The 20,000-nt window shown below is 39.2% G+C and overlaps 1 protein-coding gene across 1 annotated transcript in view; it reads left to right on the top strand.

Moving 5' to 3' along the window:
- Window positions 1-20,000, top strand: part of LOC138002108 (fibrillin-3-like) — an 85,278-nt gene that overhangs the window by 63,531 nt on the left and 1,747 nt on the right. Inside the window, exons 14-27 of the mRNA XM_068848202.1 lie at window positions 11,443-11,562; window positions 15,425-15,544; window positions 16,125-16,244; window positions 16,431-16,550; window positions 16,749-16,868; window positions 17,049-17,168; window positions 17,360-17,479; window positions 17,631-17,750; window positions 17,933-18,052; window positions 18,233-18,352; window positions 18,910-19,029; window positions 19,204-19,344; window positions 19,495-19,614; window positions 19,806-19,925. Of these exons, the coding sequence (XP_068704303.1) occupies window positions 11,443-11,562; window positions 15,425-15,544; window positions 16,125-16,244; window positions 16,431-16,550; window positions 16,749-16,868; window positions 17,049-17,168; window positions 17,360-17,479; window positions 17,631-17,750; window positions 17,933-18,052; window positions 18,233-18,352; window positions 18,910-19,029; window positions 19,204-19,344; window positions 19,495-19,614; window positions 19,806-19,925 (1,701 nt within the window). The remainder of the gene's footprint in view (window positions 1-11,442; window positions 11,563-15,424; window positions 15,545-16,124; window positions 16,245-16,430; window positions 16,551-16,748; window positions 16,869-17,048; window positions 17,169-17,359; window positions 17,480-17,630; window positions 17,751-17,932; window positions 18,053-18,232; window positions 18,353-18,909; window positions 19,030-19,203; window positions 19,345-19,494; window positions 19,615-19,805; window positions 19,926-20,000) is intronic.

Genomic DNA, 20,000 nt, shown 5'->3' with positions numbered 1-20,000 from the left:
TATGTATTAAATTTTACATCCAACCCCCCTCTCTCTTGTTGTCATTTTCTCCTACGCCCCCTCCCCCCCCTCCCCCCCCCCCTAAATTTCCAACCCCCCTCCCGGTAATTATTGCACAGTCCCTAACAGAATACTAGGTGATAGGTACTCGGTCGTCATCATCCGGTGACACATGCGGGGGGGGGGCGAATAGTCATTCAGAACACCTACGAATGCTATGAAACGGAAAAAAACTCCTGTTTACAGCCGGTTTGCAAAAAAAGACGAATATCTCACTGATTACATTAAATACTCACGAACATTTAGTAAATAGCTACCACAGATACTTTGTAATTAGTATTTCAATTTTTGTCTCAGTTCTGTTGTTACGGCTAGCAAGGATGGAAAGTATTTCACACTTTCAAGGAACTTTTGTTTTATTCGTTTCAAATCTTCGTAGCCAAAAGTTAATAATGATCAACTTTTCCCTCAAAACTTGAAATTATACTCTTGTGTTTCATTGCAAGTTTTCCGGCGAAAGAAAAGAGTCCTTTATGTTCTGATCTAACGAAAAAACAGAAATACTCAACTAACGTAGCCTCTTAATTATTTTAGGGAAAAGATGCCATTCTCTTCTTTTCTTTTTTCGCTTGACTCCGTAATCTTTTTTTTTTTTTTTCACTACACGGCGAAGAGAGAAATACTAAGCTTTCAATTCTGAACGAGTCTTGTTCTTTGTTTGTTTTAGAGGATTCCAATTTTGTTTCTGAAGTAGTATACCATGTCTTACGAACGTCAGCAAAGACCGGTCCATTATTGCTCCGAAGTCAAACATTCCATCAACTTACTACTAATTATTATTAATCCGAAGTCAGTCCATAAACTTATTGCCATTTCAAGGCTGCAAACTAAGACAGGAATTCAATATTAAGCCATATTATATGACGCCTCAATGGTTAACGAAAATGGTGCGCTTTGGGTGAAACTTCAAAGTCTTTTCTTAGCCTGAATAATGTTCTTGAAGCTTTCGACGCTTATCTTCGATGTGTCAAGTAACATACTGCCGACAGATTTCTTGCAACAGAGACTGAAAACTCTGACAAGGCTGAAGTTGAAGCTATTTCACAGATCTTAAAGTTAATATATATAACGAGGGGTTTAAGGAGCCCTAGTAGATATGGCAGAATAATAAAGCGGACGGTGTTTGGCTTTCATTGAGTCCTTGCATGTGCTTATTTCCCATCGTTTTCCATTCGGATATTAATAAATAACATAAGTATAAACACACAGGTGATTATACAAAATCGCGCGCTCTCATTGGCTCGCTATCTGGGATTATCAGCCGATAATCAACTCGACGGACTAAATGGCTGCCAGTAGTCGTTTGCCACTGTAAGTGAAGATGATTTCGCGTTGAAACGTTTTTTTTTTTTCTCTGTTTTGAAATAATCACCTGTGTTTTATACTAAAACAATTATTCGCCTCAGGCTCAGTGATTATCGGTGAATATTCACCTGGACTTCGTCTCGGTGAATATTCACCGATAATCACTTCGCCTGCGGCGAATAATTGTTAAATAAACTACGAATTTATATTGCGCAGTTTCCATGGCGAGATGATCAACTGCGCATTACAACAATACATGGAATAAAATAACAAATAATAAAGACTAATTACATCATGTGTTGTATAAAATATTAAAAGCCAAGCTAACCGAGAATTCCTCTGTTAATATTGACAGGAACTTACTTAGAGTATGTTTCTTTGTAAAAGGACCGCGTTTTGTTTTACAACGATTTACATCTTCTGTACAAGAATCGGTGGTATTCAATGTAAAAAAAGCCAAACTTTAGAAAGGAAGATCTGATACTGAGGAAGTGATAATCTTTATTAGAAAAGCATAATATATAGTAAAGTAGTTCGGCTTAAATTTCAAGAGGGATCTCACGGCTAAGATAAAATATTCATGTGGTTAATTAATGCTTTCATCCGCAATTATGTAAAAACACCCCTGTCAACTTACTTGCAAACTTACTTGCAGCTGTCTTCACCACTGTCAGATCACAGATCACCGAATCCACTTAAAAACCCACGAAACAATTATTATTAAGTTGTTTCAAGTCTAGATAGGTAATGGTAAACCTGCACTAGTTTGCACTAAACTGACGGTCGAACAGTCTTGCACCGTAAAGTAAGGGAAAAGGATGAAACCCTTTGGCTTTACGACATTTGGGAAAGCTTGTCTGCTTATACTAATAATCGTCCTCTTATATGCAGTTGCTACAGGTATGATACGTTTTTTTTTTCACTCAGTTTTACCTCATCCAGAACTGTGACAAATTTAAGGTCCCATCACGAGGTGTCAGTGTACTTTTTTGTTTTCAAAATCTACATTCAAGGAACATTAAGATGATGTCAATTTTTGAATAGCCTGATATCTAGCCTCTGAGCAAAACAAGGAAACTAATTATTCTCATTTCTATCGTTCACATAATCTTGTCCAAAACATAAAATTATTATTTGGGACGACCAGTTCCAAAACGAAGGGATATTAGTTGAACATGTATCCATCAGGTGGATTATCCTCATGCCATGAATACTGGTTAAATAAGAATATATTTAAAAACTGATACCCTGCGAAACCTATGACGCGATCTTAACCTCAAACACGCCGATGTTGTCAAGGAGCTCGTTTTCGCGTTCTCGACACTTTTCCCTTTCTACAGTTGTTCTTGTGTTCCGCTGTCACAGCGTTTCGTGTTTTCCGTGTTATCTGTTCCCCCGAACACTAAGCACTGTGTTCCGCCTTCGCCATAACTATAAATATGACAGCAGAATATGAATACAGAAAGTATCCTAAACATGCATAAAAGCTAACCTTAGGCCTAAAAACTTTTGTTTAGGCCTAATTAAGCATAAGGTTAGCTTTTATGCCTCTTTAGGATACTTTCTGTATTCATGTTCTGCTACCATATTTATAGTTATGGCGAAAGGGGAACACACAGCACTAGTGCTCAGTGTTCAGGGGAACAGATAACACGGGGAACACATTGTTATCTGGGTCTATAGAGATTGGTTGCAGATCATCTATCTCAGAGGAAAAGGCCGGCAAAGTTTTCAGTCGCGGAGAAACTCACACTGGTGTCAGATATGCATACTTTAAAGAAGACGAATTCTCCTACTTGAATATCCCAATTCTTGGGTATAGTCACGTTGATCGGACGCCCCAGTGCTCGCTTGCCTGTTTGGAAACTCCGACATGTTTTTCATACAACTTGGCTGCTAAACCGGACATCAACGGTAAACTGCTTTGTGAACTGCTCCCTTCCGACAAGTACAACAACTGGGACAAATTCGTGCCCAACGAATTCTTTCACCACTTCAGCATCGCGGTAAGTCGAATGTCTTGGATTTTTATGGTGTATAGTGTGCGTTTTACCTCTTTTTACATTCTTATTTTATTATTTTTTTTTTATTGCGAAAATATTGACAAACCATGGAAAGGCGTTACTAAGATATGCGTATTCAAAAAAGGTGCGCATTGCGTTCATGTGAACAGTGCTACGAAGAACGTCGCACACCTGGTTGTCGCTGACGTCGTTTTTCTCCGAAATATAACAACCTCGGTTTATTGTAATAAAACAAAACCGAAAGGAATAAATTAAATGTTAAAAGGCCAAGGCGTTATTGAGCATCAATAGGGAGCTTAAGCAACGACGACTGCGACGGCAACGAGAAGGGGCCACATATACAAATTTCCTTACAGATAGACCGTATTCATAAATGGCCGTCACATTTATAATTCTTTTGTCCACGTGCAAATTAGCCTACCAAGCCTCATTTTAGAGCAAAAATTCTTTTCAATTCACTGTATGGTATCGAGGCTTGGTAGGTTAATTTGCACTTCGACAAAAGAATTATAAACTGGCCGCCATTTATGAATAGGGTCTATGGCATCATGCTTTAAGGGTTTTCTCCATCCGTGATCGCCGCCAAAAGGTCTTTTATTGGGGAGCTTAAGCTACGACAACAGCGATGGCAACGAGAACGTCATCTCAAAATATATTTTCGCGTTATTGTAATCGTGACTATTCTTCGTGACTATTTCACTGGTCAGAACGGCGCTTAATTTAGAGGAGAAAAGGAAACTTATCCTCAAGTGCCGACGATCTTCATAAACATCAAATTTGGCTATTTCACGCAGTTGTTTTGCAGACGACGGCAAAAAAATGGACAAAAGGGAAAAACGCACGTGCAGGGCGTGCAAAGCTATTGTTTTTCAGTGTCCACTAAATATGCAAATTCGTGACGTTCTCGTTGCCGTTGCCGTTTTCGTTCAAGCTCCCTAATATCACTTTATTACCTTGACCACCTTTTTAATAATCACTTGTCAAATTAGTTCTTGAATTGGAAGATGAAGGTTTCGCTGCGTTAAATGGGACTTATCAAGTCATCGCATGGCTTTGCCGCTGACTGAGGTTTAAGACAAACTCATAGCAATCGAGATTTAGCCTTACATTCCACGCAAGTCTGTTATAATTATATCAAATAAATCTCTCAATTCTTTGTAGTCACCATGTAGCGGCTGGCCTTGTAAGAACGATGGAACGTGTCTGGCACTGTACGAAGAGAACAGCTACAAGTGTATCTGCAACCCCGGATTCACCGGACGAGACTGCAAAAACGGTAAGATCCCATCTAACAAGTTGAGTCTTACGAAATGTTCTGCATATTAGTTCGTTTTAGCCAAGTAGCTCCGCGATTAATTTGACGGATGCTAAAGAATCGAACGTGCCATTTTTATGTTCATCTTTATAAAAACAACTGGCATATGAAATATCAACCCACATATGCAAATTAGTTAAGTTTGAACACGATCAATCCACAAAGACAGAAAATCTCACAAAAACCTTTTCTAGCCAAGAATTTTATTGAAACAAACAACATATTTACTATTAGAGGGAAGAAGAAACTTTCCTATTTCGTTGCGTGCGTTCAAACAAGCCGTGTCAACAACCACACGCAACTAAATAAATTTGCCACCAGTGTTCAGGATCAAACCCTTTACTGAAGAACCATTTCCTTGAATAATAAAGCAAAAAATGGACAACAAGCTTTCTTTCAAATAATTCTTTACTAAAAAGATTTAGTCCAATTTCTAATTGTTTTTTTTTTTTCGTGAAGACTGTGCAGAGTTGAGTGGAAATAAATAAAATTATAAATAGCCAGACAATTGTAAACACAGATCCACTCAAGGAGTTCGATTCCTTCTCTGAGTTTGTTAAACCCACATCCAACCCGAAAAATTTACCAGAGAATTTGACGTTTGGGTTCAGTGTTGTACATAACAGCAAAGTTAGTAAAATAGTAGAAATAAAGCTCACTTTGATATCTGACGGCGAAAGATGCAATTGTTGTCGAAGTCCATCATTCGTTGTTTTTAAGATTCCAGATATTAATTTTTCACCGCTTGTGTTGTTTATCGAATCAACGTTCCATTCTTGAGCTCAACGTTCCATTCTTGAGCTCCATAAGGGTATACTTTGTTTAAAGATCCAATAAAACACCATTCGCGTTACTTCGGCTTCGTCGCCATTGCTTGTACTTTGTCCACCGGATAAAATCTACGTATTTCTACTACCCCCTGAAACGTGTCTTCTTAACCGCGCACCGGTGGCGCAGTTGGTTGAGCATCGGGCTGCCATGCGGGAGGTCGTGAGTTCCACTCCGGCTGGACCAACACTCAGGGTCTTAAAATAACTGAGGAGAAAGTGCTGCCTTTGTAATTACATCCTCAAATGGTTAAGACTTTCAAGTCTTCTCGGATAAGGACTATAAACCGTAGGCCCCGTCTCACAACCCTTGAATGTTCACAACCCGGTGGGACGTAAAAGAACCCACACACTATTCGTAAAGTGTAGGGCATGGAGCTTCCGGTGTTGAGGTCAGGCCTCATTTCATTCATTTATGTGCTGGGTGAGATCACTAATGGACTGATAGCGGCTGCCAGCGGCGCCTGTATATGCTGATGTCCGACCTCACCCATAGATCACTTGCTTGTAAAGCGCATTTGAATATGCCAATAGAAAATGCGCTATATAAACTCATTACCATTACCATTATTAACCTCTCTTTCAAGCTGAATTTTTATATATCGAAAGTGGCCTATTGTGTGCGTGATCAGGAACAATTTGTTTGTGTGTGTTTTTTTTTTTTTTTGTGCGCACAATGCAATATCCGGTTATCGTAAGACTGGGTAACACATCTTACAAGGTGATTACATCATTTTACAGTTCCCCCAATAAGTACTATCTTAGAAACTTGTAAAGCATTTGTTTACAGCAGTGTTTTCAAAACCAGCCTGTTAGCCGTCGCGTCCAACGGCTACTTTCACATTTGCGACTCCTAATTTCCCTTGATAAAATAAATAAACCTTTCTCGAAAGATCCAAGTGTCCAAGAAAGGGTTTGGGGATAAATAAACATGACTCTTGGCACCACATGGCCTGCATCTGCTTGCAAAAGAGGTAACAGTTAACCGGCTCAGATTACAGGTATACAGCGGTTTTTAACGGAGCAAACTCTGTAATATTAAACACAACATATTCTTCATTCAAACATGGTTTTGCTCCAACTCTCACGATTTCAGGACTCATCTTACTGTTTTCCAAAATAAATACAATCTCAATCAGGTATGGCCTAAAATATATATATATATATATATATATATATATATATATATATATCTGACTGGATTTACAAAAAGGTACCTTCTTATGCGGGATCGGCTATTCGTCGACTTACGAGTTGAGTTGAGTTTGAGTTTGAGTTGAGTTTGAGTTAAGATGAGTTACAGTTTTGGCGTTTTTTGCAATTAAAAGTCGTAAATATTCAGTACAAGAGACTTCGAAAACTGTTTTCTCCTCGTTGAAAGATAAATTTGCATAATATTTTGCAAAATTGCATGGCTTTTCAATGATCAAAACAATCTCATTATTATTACACCTTTAACGGAATCGTTCTCCACTGATTCTCTTTGCTGCGGTAATATTCATAAACTCTGTGGGACGTTAAAGATCCCACACACTAGTCGAAAAGAGTAGGGCATGTAGTTCCCGGTGTTGTGGTCTGGCCTACCCTTCAGCAATGTGGTCGGCTTGGCGTAATCTTCTGATTGGACTACTGATCGATGAGACCACATGACAGCAAAAACAGACAGTAGTCAAATTGAAGGAGTCCAAGTGCTGAAACTGGTAAACAAACAAACCTTCAATGCTCATAAACTCTGTGGGATGTTAAAGATCGCACACACTAGTCGAAAAGAGTAGGGTGTTGTGGTCGGCTTGGAATATCTTCCGAAGGGACTACTGATCGAAGAGACCACATTGCAGCAAAACAGACAGTACTCAAATCGAAGGAGTCCAAGTGCTGAAACTGGTAAACTGGTAAACACGAATACTACCGTGCATGAAACCTAAAGATTGTTTTGATCAGTTTAAGATCATTTAGTAAATATACATCTGTGCACGTCACGAAAATGGCGTTTCATGGTCTTCCCAATGCCTTCTATTTAATATTTACTACTTTAAGTGCCAAAAATGGCAAAAACCGTAACTCAATATTAACTCAATTTTAACTCACTCTTAGCTCAAACTCAATTCAAACTCAACTCAACTCGTAACTCGAGCAACAGTCTATCTCTTCTTATGCTGGGACAACTTAGAACTTTGAGATGCAGAACCCATATTCCTGCTTTTCATAGCTATGATTTCAGCAGTGAGCAAACTTTAACCTCCCCCAGCCTCAACAATGCCACTTACAGATTTCACTCATTTGTAACGGCAGACAACATTATACCTGTCTATGCACGGGGAACCCCTTGGGACCTTAAGGGTCAAACTGAGATCTTTTTCTTGCACTTAACCCCTACATAAAAAGTGGGTTTTGGGTCATTTCATAGTTGTAGGCATTCGATTTCTGCAAAGCCCTGTCATATAAATACTGACTCTGATTGACAAAGTTTAAAGACATCTCACAGAAATCTAACTTAGGCCACCAACTCCCTCAAAGTAACTTTGCTTTGGTCTTACAAGTGCCAGTCAACAACTAGATCATAGCTTAGAGCCTCAAGAATTTATGCAGTCATCTCTTGATGCAGGCTCCTTGGTCTCCAACTGCACCGATGGCTTGAAACTAGGCGGTGCCAAAATCTGAGGAGGTACCTTTTTCAAAATTCGGTAAGATATCAGAGCACAGTTGAGCAGACATTGCCTCATAAAAGAAGCTTGAGAAAATTAGACTCAGCTTGAGGTTCACATTTTGCACAGCATTCAATATTTTTCATTCCACCTTGGTTATTATCAGAGCACAATTGAGCAGACATTGCCTAAAAAACTTACTCAAGAAAATTAGACTCAGCTTGAGCTTCACATTTCCCACAGCATTCAATTATTTTTCATTCCACCTTGATTAATTATCAGAGCAGCACAATTGAGCAGACACTGCCTGAAAAAACCTTGCTCAAGAAATCTAAACTCAGCTTGAGGTTAACACTTCTTACAGCATTTCAATTATTTTTCATTCCACCTTGATTAATTATCAGAGCACAATTGAGCAGACATTGCCTAAAAAGACTTGCTCAAGAAAATTAGACTCAGCTTGAGGTTAACACTTCTTACAGCATTTCAATAATTTTTCATTCCAACTTGATTAATTATCGGAGCACAATTGAGCAGACATTGCCTAAACAAACTTGCTCAAGAAAATTAGACTCAGCTTGAGGTTCACATTTCCCACAGCATTCAATTATCTTTTATTCCACCTTGATTTCTGACTGGATTTAAAAAAAACTCAGAACTTTGAGATGCAGAACCCATATTCCTGCTTTTCATAGCTATGATTCCAGCAAGTAACAAACTTTAAGCTTCCCCAGCCTCAACAATGCCACTTACATATTTCACTGATGTCTAATGGCAGACTATATTTTACCAGTCCATGCATGGGGGACCCCGTGGGACCTTGAGGGTCAAACTGAGAGCTTAACCCCTACATAAAAGATGAGTTCTAGGTCATTTCATAGTTGTAGGCATTCGATTTCTGCAAAGCCCTGTCATGTAAATGCTAACTTTGACTGACAAAGTTTAAAGACATCTCAATGAAATCTAACTTAGGCCACCAACTCTCCCAAAGTAACTTTGATTTGGTCTTACAAGTGCCAGCCAACAACTAGATCATAGCTTAGAGCCTCAAGAATTTATACAGTCATCTCTTGATGCAGGCTCCTTGGTCTTCAGCTGCACCGATGCCTGTTTTCAAGCATAAGTCTGAGGAGGTACCTTTTTCAAAATTGACCAAATTTTAGTTTTTCAGAGATATTTAATTTTCAACGGGCCTCTGGAGCCAAGGTATTCATTCCGCCATTGTGAACACATGAAACAAAGCCTTCCCAGGTTACTTCACGCTCTAGGGAATAAACGCATACGCTCTTCACGCTCTGGGGAATAAACTCATACGCTTTTCACGCTCTGGGGAATATACAAAGCTCCCCAGAGCCTAGAGCTGATGTCTTTTGTTTAGGACTGATTTTTAATATAGAACATACATTCCATTCAGTGACACACTCGGCTATCGCCTCGTGTGCCACTTTTTTGTTCTTGCCACATTTTGACGTCATCTGTGATCTACAGACGCACGGCAACTGAGAGTCTATTTGTTTAAAAAAAAAAGAAATAGATATATTGCAGTATTTGCGGAGTTTCTTGTCACTGGGAATCTGGGCCTAGCCAAAAAACCTCACTGTGATGTCTAATTAGAGCGTGAAGTAACCTGGGAAGGCTTTGTTTTATGTGTTCACAATGGCGGAACGAATACCCTGGCTGCAGAGGCCCGTTGAAAATGAAATATCTCTGAAAAACTAAAATTGAATTATATTTTTACTGTCGGCACTTTGCGCATCGTTGCCGCGGAATAGACCAATTTTGATATACTAAAACTCAGTCCTAAACAGAAAACATCAGCACGAGGCTCTGGAAAATAATTATAAGAATTTGTTCGAGTTTATTACCCTGAGCCTCGAGATGATATCGAAAGTGGGCTATTTGCCTCCTACAAACGAAAGCAATAACCTCAGGCACCCAGGGTACGGAACGAAGGAAGCGATCCTCTCAAGACATGGAATGTGTGTGAATATTAATGCTGAAGAGACACCAATTATGGCAGTGTCAACACTGCTAGGCATTGTTACCGTTGATATTCCTTTGTTTTAAACCGTTTTTGCAAATCTCGCTATTTGGGACCCAAATCAAAGGATTTTTTTGGTAAATTTTGGAGACTTCAACATTTGGGGGCTCTAGATATGCGGGGTCTGTAGCTCAGATGAAGCAGCAGCTTGCAGAGTCAAAACCCAAAAAAAAAAGGTTTAATTAAGGTATTATATATTATGTGTAAAGTTATCCAGATGTAATACGTAATTTTGTCAATATCAAGTTTTATCGATTGATAGCCGATAACGTGCATAATTCTCCCCAAGAACTCTGGAATGAAAGGGCTGGAGTTTTTAAAAACTGATAAAAGAGTTCAGTTTTTTGGTATCTTCATTATCCATTACCTCAAAATGCTGGAACATGTGTCTCCAAGCGTCTACAGTTTCAAAATTTTTTGGGGGAGCATGCTCCCAGACCCCCCTCTCCCTAAGGGGCAACGCCCATGGGGCATTGCAACTCATATTTACCACAATCAAAAAGTTGTACACTGTACTGGTTTTGATTGGAATCAATGCAACGACACTTTTAATGTGAACAACAATGCTACGATCCCATTTTAAAGGGAACCTCCACTTCAACAAAAAAATAACTTTAAATCACAGGAAATAACCGTTACAGTCAAGTCAGTCTAAAGTATTTTTAAACAAAGTGTTTTTTTTTCGAAAAAAATAAGTTTTAGAATCGTTTATTTTTGTTTTCAAGTTTCGCGGGCGCCGCCATCTTGAATAATTGTGACGTGTTACGGTTGCACTATTGTTATTAGATAAAAGCTCTTTGTGTCGGAACAATAGGGCAACCATAACACGTCACAATTATTCAAGATGGCGGCGTCCACGAAATTTGAAAGTGAAAATAAGCGATTTTAAAATTCACTTTTCTTGATAGTAAACGTTGTTTTAAAAACAAATTTCGAACAAATTTGTTTGTCAGCATAATTTCCTTCGGTTTAAACTTGTTTTGTAGTAACAGTGGAGGTTCCCTTTAACACTCTCATTTCTTTACGGAATGTGGACTTTAAACTTCGGACTACGGAATTGTCACTGGATATTGACCAAGATGTTGTAACATTAAAAGAAGGCAACGACTTACTGTAAACTTTGGAGGTTAAAAATTCTTGGAACAAAGTGTACGCTACCAGTAGCCTTATGTTTTGTTTGGAGTGCAGTCCTTGAGTTGGCTTTGTTGTGCTCATTTGTTTTCAGACATTGACGAGTGTCCATCTGAAAACGAGTGCCACGTGAATGCCACCTGTACCAATACCATAGGATCTTACAATTGCACTTGCAAAAAAGGATATGAAGGAAACGGAAGAAACTGCTCAGGTAAAGTCCAGTCTAAGTTCTGTGGAAAAAGGTTTGCCTCTGACTTTTGATATTTTTCAACAGACGTTTCGGCTAATTTTGAACCTTCATCAGAGAATTATTAACGTGTCATTTTATCTAGTTTACAAAAGCTAGTAAACTAATTGAGGACACCTCTCTACATATATAGTGTAAATTGTCAAGATACAATGCATAATTACAAGTTCTATACAATGAATACAAATGCAATACCAATTTCTTATACTCGCCATATAAATTATTAAAAATAGTGATTAAAAAAACACTGCCACTACGCTTAAAACGCTAAAACATTAAAAATACTAACGACACTGTACCAACTCTAACACTAAAATCAATACATAAAAGATGGGTTTTGGGTCATTTCATAGTTGTAGGCATTCGATTTCTGCAAAGCCCTGTCATATAAATACTGACTCTGATTGACAAAGTTTAAAGACATCTCACAGAAATCTAACTTAGGCCACCAACTCCCTCAAAGTAACTTTGCTTTGGTCTTACAAGTGCCAGTCAACAACTAGATCATAGCTTAGAGCCTCAAGAATTTATGCAGTCATCTCTTGATGCAGGCTCCTTGGTCTCCAACTGCACCGATGGCTTGAAACTAGGCGGTGCCAAAATCTGAGGAGGTACCTTTTTCAAAATTCGGTAAGATATCAGAGCACAGTTGAGCAGACATTGACTCATAAAAGAAGCTTGAGAAAATTAGACTCAGCTTGAGGTTCACATTTTGCACAGCATTCAATATTTTTCATTCCACCTTGGTTATTATCAGAGCACAATTGAGCAGACATTGCCTAAAAAACTTACTCAAGAAAATTAGACTCAGCTTGAGCTTCACATTTCCCACAGCATTCAATTATTTTTCATTCCACCTTGATTAATTATCAGAGCAGCACAACTGAGCAGACACTGCCTGAAAAAACCTTGCTCAAGAAATCTAAACTCAGCTTGAGGTTAACACTTCTTACAGCATTTCAATTATATCTCATTCCACCTTGATTAATTATCAGATCACAATTGAGCAGACATTGCCTAAAAAGACTTGCTCAAGAAAATTAGACTCAGCTTGAGGTTAACACTTCTTACAGCATTTCAATTATTTTTCATTCCACCTTGATTAATTATCAGAGCACAATTGAGCAGACATTGCCTAAACAAACTTGCTCAAGAAAATTAGACTCAGCTTGAGGTTCACATTTCCCACAGCATTCAATTATCTTTTATTCCACCTTGATTTCTGACTGGATTTACAAAAAATTCAGAACTTTGAGATGCAGAACCCATATTCCTGCTTTTCATAGCTATGATTCCAGCAAGGAACAATCTTTAACCTTCCCCAGCCTCAACAATGCCACTTACATATTTCACTGATGTCTAATGGCAGACTATATTTTACCAGTCCATGCATGGGGGACCCCAAGGGACCTTGAGGGTCAAACTGAGAGCTTACCCCCAAAATAAAATATGGGTTCTGGGTCATTTCATAGTTGTAGGCATTCGATTTCTGCAAAGCCCTGTCATGTAAATTCTGACTTTGACTGACAAAGTTTAAAGACATCTCAATGAAATCTAACTTAGGCCACCAACTCTCCCAAGGTAACTTTAATTTGGTCTTACAAGTGCCAGCCAACAACTAGATCATAGCTTAGAGCCTCAAGAATTTATACAGTCATCTCTTGATGCAGGCTCCTTGGTCTTCAGCTGCACCGATGCCTGTTTTCAAGCATAAATCTGAGGAGGTACCTTTTTCAAAATTGACCAAATTTTAGTTTTTCAGAGATATTTAATTTTCAACGGGCCTCTGGAGCCAAGGTATTCATTCCGCCATTGTGAACACATGAAACAAAGCCTTCCCAGGTTACTTCACGCTCTAGGGAATAAACTCATACGCTCTTCACGCTCTGGGGAATATACAAAGCTCCCCAGAGCCTAGAGCTGATGTCTTTTGTTTAGGACTGATTTTTAATATAGAACATACATTCCATTCAGTGACACACTCGGCTATCGCCTCGTGTGCCACTTTTTGTTCTTGCCACATTTTGACGTCATCTGTGATCTACAGACGCACGGCAACTTGGAGTCTATTTGTTTAAAAAAAAAAAGAAATAGATATATTGCAGTATTTGCGGAGTTTCTTGTCTCTGGGAATCTGGGCCTAGCCAAAAAACCTCACTCTGATGTCTAATTAGAGCGTGAAGTAACCTGGGAAGGCTTTGTTTCATGTGTTCACAATGGCGGAACGAATACCCTGGCTCCAGAGGCCCGTTGAAAATGAAATATCTCTGAAAAATTAAAATTGAATTATTTTTTTACTGTCGGCACTTTGCGCATCGTTGCCGCGGAATAGACCAATTTCGATATACTAAAACTCAGTCCTAAACAGAAAACATCAGCTCGAGGCTCTGGAAAATAATTATAAGGATTTGTTCGAGTTTATTACCCTGAGCCTCGAAATGATATCGAAAGTGAGCTATTTGCCTCCTACAAACGAAGGCAATAACCTCAGGCACCCAGGGTACGGAACGAAGGAAGCGATCCTCTCAAGACATGGAATGTGTGTGAATATTAATGCTGAAGAGACACCAATTATGGCAGTGTCAACACTGCTAGGCATTGTTACCGTTGATATTCCTTTGTTTTAAACCGTTTTTGCAAATCTCGCTATTTGGGACCCAAATCAAAGGATTTTTTTGGTAAATTTTGGAGACTTCAACATTTGGGGGCTCTAGATATGCGGGGTCTGTAGCTCAGATGAAGCAGCAGCTTGCAGAGTCAAAACCCAAAAAAAAAAGGTTTAATTAAGGTATTATATATTATGTGTAAAGTTATCCAGATGTAATACGTAATTTTGTCAATATCAAGTTTTATCGATTGATAGCCGATAACGTGCATAATTCTCCCCAAGAACTCTGGAATGAAAGGGCTGGAGTTTTTAAAAACTGATAAAAGAGTTCAGTTTTTTGGTATCTTCATTATCCATTACCTCAAAATGCTGGAACATGTGTCTCCAAGCGTCTACAGTTTCAAAATTTTTTGGGGGAGCATGCTCCCAGACCCCCCTCTCCCTAAGGGGCAACGCCCATGGGGCATTGCAACTCATATTTACCACAATCAAAAAGTTGTACACTGTACTGGTTTTGATTGGAATCAATGCAACGACACTTTTAATGTGAACAACAATGCTACGATCCCATTTTAAAGGGAACCTCCACTTCAACAAAAAAATAACTTTAAATCACAGGAAATAACCGTTACAGTCAAGTCAGTCTAAAGTATTTTTAAACAAAGTGTTTTTTTTTCGAAAAAAATAAGTTTTAGAATCGTTTATTTTTGTTTTCAAGTTTCGCGGGCGCCGCCATCTTGAATAATTGTGACGTGTTACGGTTGCCCTATTGTTATTAGATAAAAGCTCTTTGTGTCGGAACAATAGGGCAACCATAACACGTCACAATTATTCAAGATGGCGGCGTCCACGAAATTTGAAAGTGAAAATAAGCGATTTTAAAATTCACTTTTCTTAATAGTAAACGTTGTTTTAAAAACAAATTTCGAACAAATTTGTTTGTCAGCATAATTTCCTTCGGTTTAAACTTGTTTTGTAGTAACAGTGGAGGTTCCCCTTAACACTCTCATTTCTTTACGGAATGTGGACTTTAAACTTCGGACTACGGAATTGTCACTGGATATTGACCAAGATGTTGTAACATTAAAAGAAGGCAACGACTTACTGTAAACTTTGGAGGTTAAAAATTCTTGGAACAAAGTGTACGCTACCAGTAGCCTTATGTTTTGTTTGGAGTGCAGTCCTTGAGTTGGCTTTGTTGTGCTCATTTGTTTTCAGACATTGACGAGTGTCCATCTGAAAACGAGTGCCACGTGAATGCCACCTGTACCAATACCATAGGATCTTACAATTGCACTTGCAAAAAAGGATATGAAGGAAACGGAAGAAACTGCTCAGGTAAAGTCCAGTCTAAGTTCTGTGGAAAAAGGTTTGCCTCTGACTTTTGATATTTTTCAACAGACGTTTCGGCTAATTTTGAGCCTTCATCAGAGAATTATTAACGTGTCATTTTATCTAGTTTACAAAAGCTAGTAAACTAATTGCGGACACCTCTCTACATGTATAGTGTAAATTGTCAAGATACAATGCATAATTACATGTTCTATACAATGAATACAAATGCAATACCAATTTCTTATACTGGCTATACAAATTATTAAAAATAGTGATAAAAAAAAACACTGCCACTACGCTTAAAACGCTAAAACACTAAAAATACTAACGACACTGTACCAACTCTAACACTAAAATCAATACATGAAATAAGAAGAAAATGCCAATGAATTGTTCTGATCAACCCATACACAGACGGCAATCCTTACAATTATCATCTCCCACATGAGTTTCTAAATTAAAATTCGTAATCTTGTTTTTGAATGCAGATAGCGTTCTTAATATCGACCTTGTTCTCGTCGCCATATTGTTTTCTTTGAAGAGCATTCGTCAAGTCCCCTCTTTTGTGTTTATTTTGTTCCAGATATTGACGAGTGTTCTTCTAAAAACGAGTGTGATGTGAATGCCAGGTGTATCAATATCATAGGATCTTACACTTGCACCTGCAAAAAGGGATATGAAGAACACGGAAGAGACTGCTCAGGTAAAGTCCAAAAAATCTAACATAAAGGTATTACCGCGACTGTTGCTGACAGTTTTGTTTTGCACGCCTTGTGTGCCTATTAGTTTTGTTGTGTTTTGGCGTACATCTACCTCGTTGTCGTCGCAATGTTAATTTTGTTTGAAAATGTTGCCCGCAAGTTCGCTTTTTGTGTTCATTTGGTTCCAGACATTGACGAGTGTTCATCTCAAAACACGTGCCACGTGAATGCCATCTGCATGAATGCGATAGGATATCACCGCTGCAAATGCAAAGAAGGATATAAAGGAGACGGAAGAAACTGCTCAGGTAAAGTCCAAAAAGTCTAATGAAGGTATTATCGCGAGTAATCCTGACAGTTTTGTTGTGCACGCCTTGCATGCCCATGAGTCACGTGATTTTTTTGGCACATGTCGACTTCGTGGTCGTCGCCATGTTGTTTTGTTTGGAATAAGAGTTTGGAAGCGCAGTCCACGAGTTTGCTTTGTTTTGTTCATTTGGTTACAGATATTGATGAGTGTTTATCTGAAAAGAAGTGTCACGTGAATGCCTCCTGTACAAATACCATAGGATCTTACAATTGCACTTGCAAAAAAGGATATGGAGGAGACGGGAGAGACTGCTCAGGTAAAGTCCAATCCAATGAAGGTATTATTGCGACTTATGCTGACAGTTTTCTTTTGCACACTTTGCGTGCCCGTTAGTCTCGTAATGTCTTCCCACACACCGTCCTTACTGTCGTTGCCATGTTGCTTTGTTTGAAAGTGAAGTCCTCGAGTTGGTTCTTTTATGTTTATTTGGTTCCAGACATTGACGAGTGTTCATCTGAAAACGAGTGTGACGTGAATGCCAAATGTGTGAATACCAGAGGATCTTACAAGTGCAGTTGCAAACCAGGATATCAAGGCGACGGGAGAAACTGCTCGGGTAAAGTCCAAGCTAATTAAGATATTATCGCAACTTATGCTGAAAATTTTGTTTTACACGCCTTTGGTGCCCTTTAGTCACGTGATGTTTTGGCAGATAGACCTCTTAGTCGTCGCCATGTTGTTTTGTTTGAAATAAGAATTTAAAAGTGCAGTCTTCGAGCCCTCTTTATTATGCTCATTTTGTTCCAGATATTGACGAGTGTTCATCTGAAAAAAGGTGTCACGTGAATGCCACATGCATCAATACCATGGGAAATTACACTTGCACTTGCAATAAGGGATATCAAGGTGACGGAAGGAATTGTACAGGTAAAGTCCAAAACGTCTAATGAATTTGAACGTCTTAAATGCCCATTAATTACGTGATGTTTTCGCGCCCGTGGACCTTGTTTTCGTCCGCATATTGTTTTCTTTGAAGTGAATTCGTCGAGTTCGCCTTTTTGTGTTCATTTCGTTTCAGATATTGATGAGTGTTCATCTCAGAACGAGTGTGACGTGAATGCTAGATGTATCAACATCATGGGATCTTACAATTGCACTTGCAAAAAAGGATATGAAGGAGACGGAAGAAACTGCTCAGGTAAAGTCCAATCTAATGAACGAACTATCGCGACCAATGCTGACAGTTTTGGTTTGCACGCCATTCATGGTACCTATTAGTCACGTGTTGTTTTGGCACATATCGACCTCGTGGTCGTCGTTTTCTTGTTTTGTTTGGACTGCATGCCTCGAATTTGCCTTGTTCTGTTCATTTGGTTCTAGACATTGACGAGTGTTCATCTGAAAACATATGCCACGTGAATGCCACATGTACGAATACCAGAGGATCTTACAATTGTAATTGCAAAAAGGGATATGGAGGAGACGGAAGAAACTGCTCAGGTAATTCCAGTCTAATGAAGGTATTATCGCAAGTGATCCTGACAGTTTTCTTTTGCACGCCTTGCGTGCTCATGAGTCACGTGATTTTTTGGCACTCGTCGACCTCGTGGTCGTTGCCATGTTGGTTTATTTGGAGTGCAGCCTCCTCGAAATTGCTTTGTTGTGTTCATTTGGTTCCAGACAATGACGAGTGTTCATCTGCAAACAAGTGCAACATGGATGCCACATGTACGAATACCATAGGATCTTACAATTGCAAGTGCAAAAAGGGATATCAAGGAGATGGAAGAAACTGCTCAGGTAAAGTGCAGTGTAATGAAGGTATTAGGGATCTTTAGATTCTAGGAGGAAGACGAGAACGAGTACGAGATTTGACTTTCCGTTTTTAGCGAAAATACTTAAACAATTTATAACCCGGACGATTCATTTTATTGTTTTTGAGCAGCGTAAGTTTGTCAGTTATTCTTTTTTCCAGTAACTGAGCCTTTTCTTGATCGAATAATGTCCAAACCGCTACCGTGTTGGTGACTTGTTTTGACATGACGGCATTCTTTCCTAACCTCGTACTAAAATGACGACAGTAACACGTTTTTCCCGCCAAAATGACGCTGATTTTGCGCACTCACTGTTGTTCTATGAGAAAATCTCGTACTCATAGTCGTTCTCGTTGTAGAGTCTGAAGCTCTCTATTATTGCCACTGATGCCGACAGTTTTGTTTTGCACGCCTTGCGTGCCCATTAGTCAAATCAACTTTTGGCAACCTCGACCTCGTGGTCATTGCCATGTTGTTTTGTTTGGAATAAGGGTTTGAAAAGGCACTCCTCGACTTCGCTTTGTTGTGTTCATTTGTTTCCAGACATTGACGAGTGTTCATCTGAAAACGAGTGCCACGTGAATGCAACCTGTACGAATACCATAGAATCTTACAATTGCAGATGCAAAAATGGATATCAAGGAGATGGAAGAAACTGTTCAGGTAATGCCCCGTCTAATCAAGGTATTATCTCGAAAGCTGCTGATAGTTTTGTTTTGCACGACTTGCGTGCCCATTAGTCACGTGATGTTCTGGCAGGTCGACCTCTTGGTCATCGCCATGTTGTTTTCCTTTTTTGAAAATCGAGTTCGCTTTGTTACGTTCATTTGGTTCCAGACATTGACGAGTGTTTATCTGAAAACAACTGTCGCGTTAATGCCACCTGTACAAATACCATGGGATCTTACAATTGCACTTGCAAGAAAGGATATGGAGGAGACGGAGGAGGTTGCCCAGGTAAAGTCCAGTCTAATGAAGGTATTATTACGACTCATACTGACAGTTTTGTTATGCACACCTTGAGTGCCAGTTAGTCAAGTGATGTTTTCGCATATATTGTCGTCGCCATGTTCCTTTGTTTGAAAGTGAAGTCCTCGAGTTGGTTTTGTTTTGTTCATCTGGTTCCAGACATTGACGAGTGTTCATCTGAAAACGAGTGCCACGTGAATGCCACCTGTACGAATACCATAGGATCTTACAATTGCACGTGCAAAAACGGATATAAAGGAGATGGAAGAAACTGCTCAGGTAAATTCCAGTCTAATCAAGGTATTATCGCGACTGATGCTGACAGTTTTGTTATGCACTGCTTGCGTGCCCATTTGTCACGTGATGTTTTGGCACGTCGACCTGTTGGTCATAGCCATGTTGTCTTGTTTGGAATAAAAGTTTGGAAGTGCAGTCCTCGAGTTCGCTTTGTTATGTTCATTTGGTTCCAGACATTGACGAGTGTTCATCTGAAGACAAGTGTCACGTGAATGCCACCTGTAAAAATACCATAGGATCTTACAATTGCACTTGCAAGAAAGGATATGGAGGAGACGGAAGAGACTGCTCAGGTAAAGTCCAGTGTAATGAATGTATTATTGTGACTGATGCTGACAGTTTTCTTTTGCACTATTTGCGTGCCCGTT

The sequence above is a fragment of the Montipora foliosa genome, chromosome 5 (genome assembly GCF_036669935.1).
Source record: "Montipora foliosa isolate CH-2021 chromosome 5, ASM3666993v2, whole genome shotgun sequence".
Taxonomy (NCBI): Eukaryota; Metazoa; Cnidaria; class Anthozoa; order Scleractinia; family Acroporidae; genus Montipora; species Montipora foliosa.
Note: the sequence above shows the minus strand (reverse complement) of the source record. Positions and strands in the feature narration are given on the sequence as shown.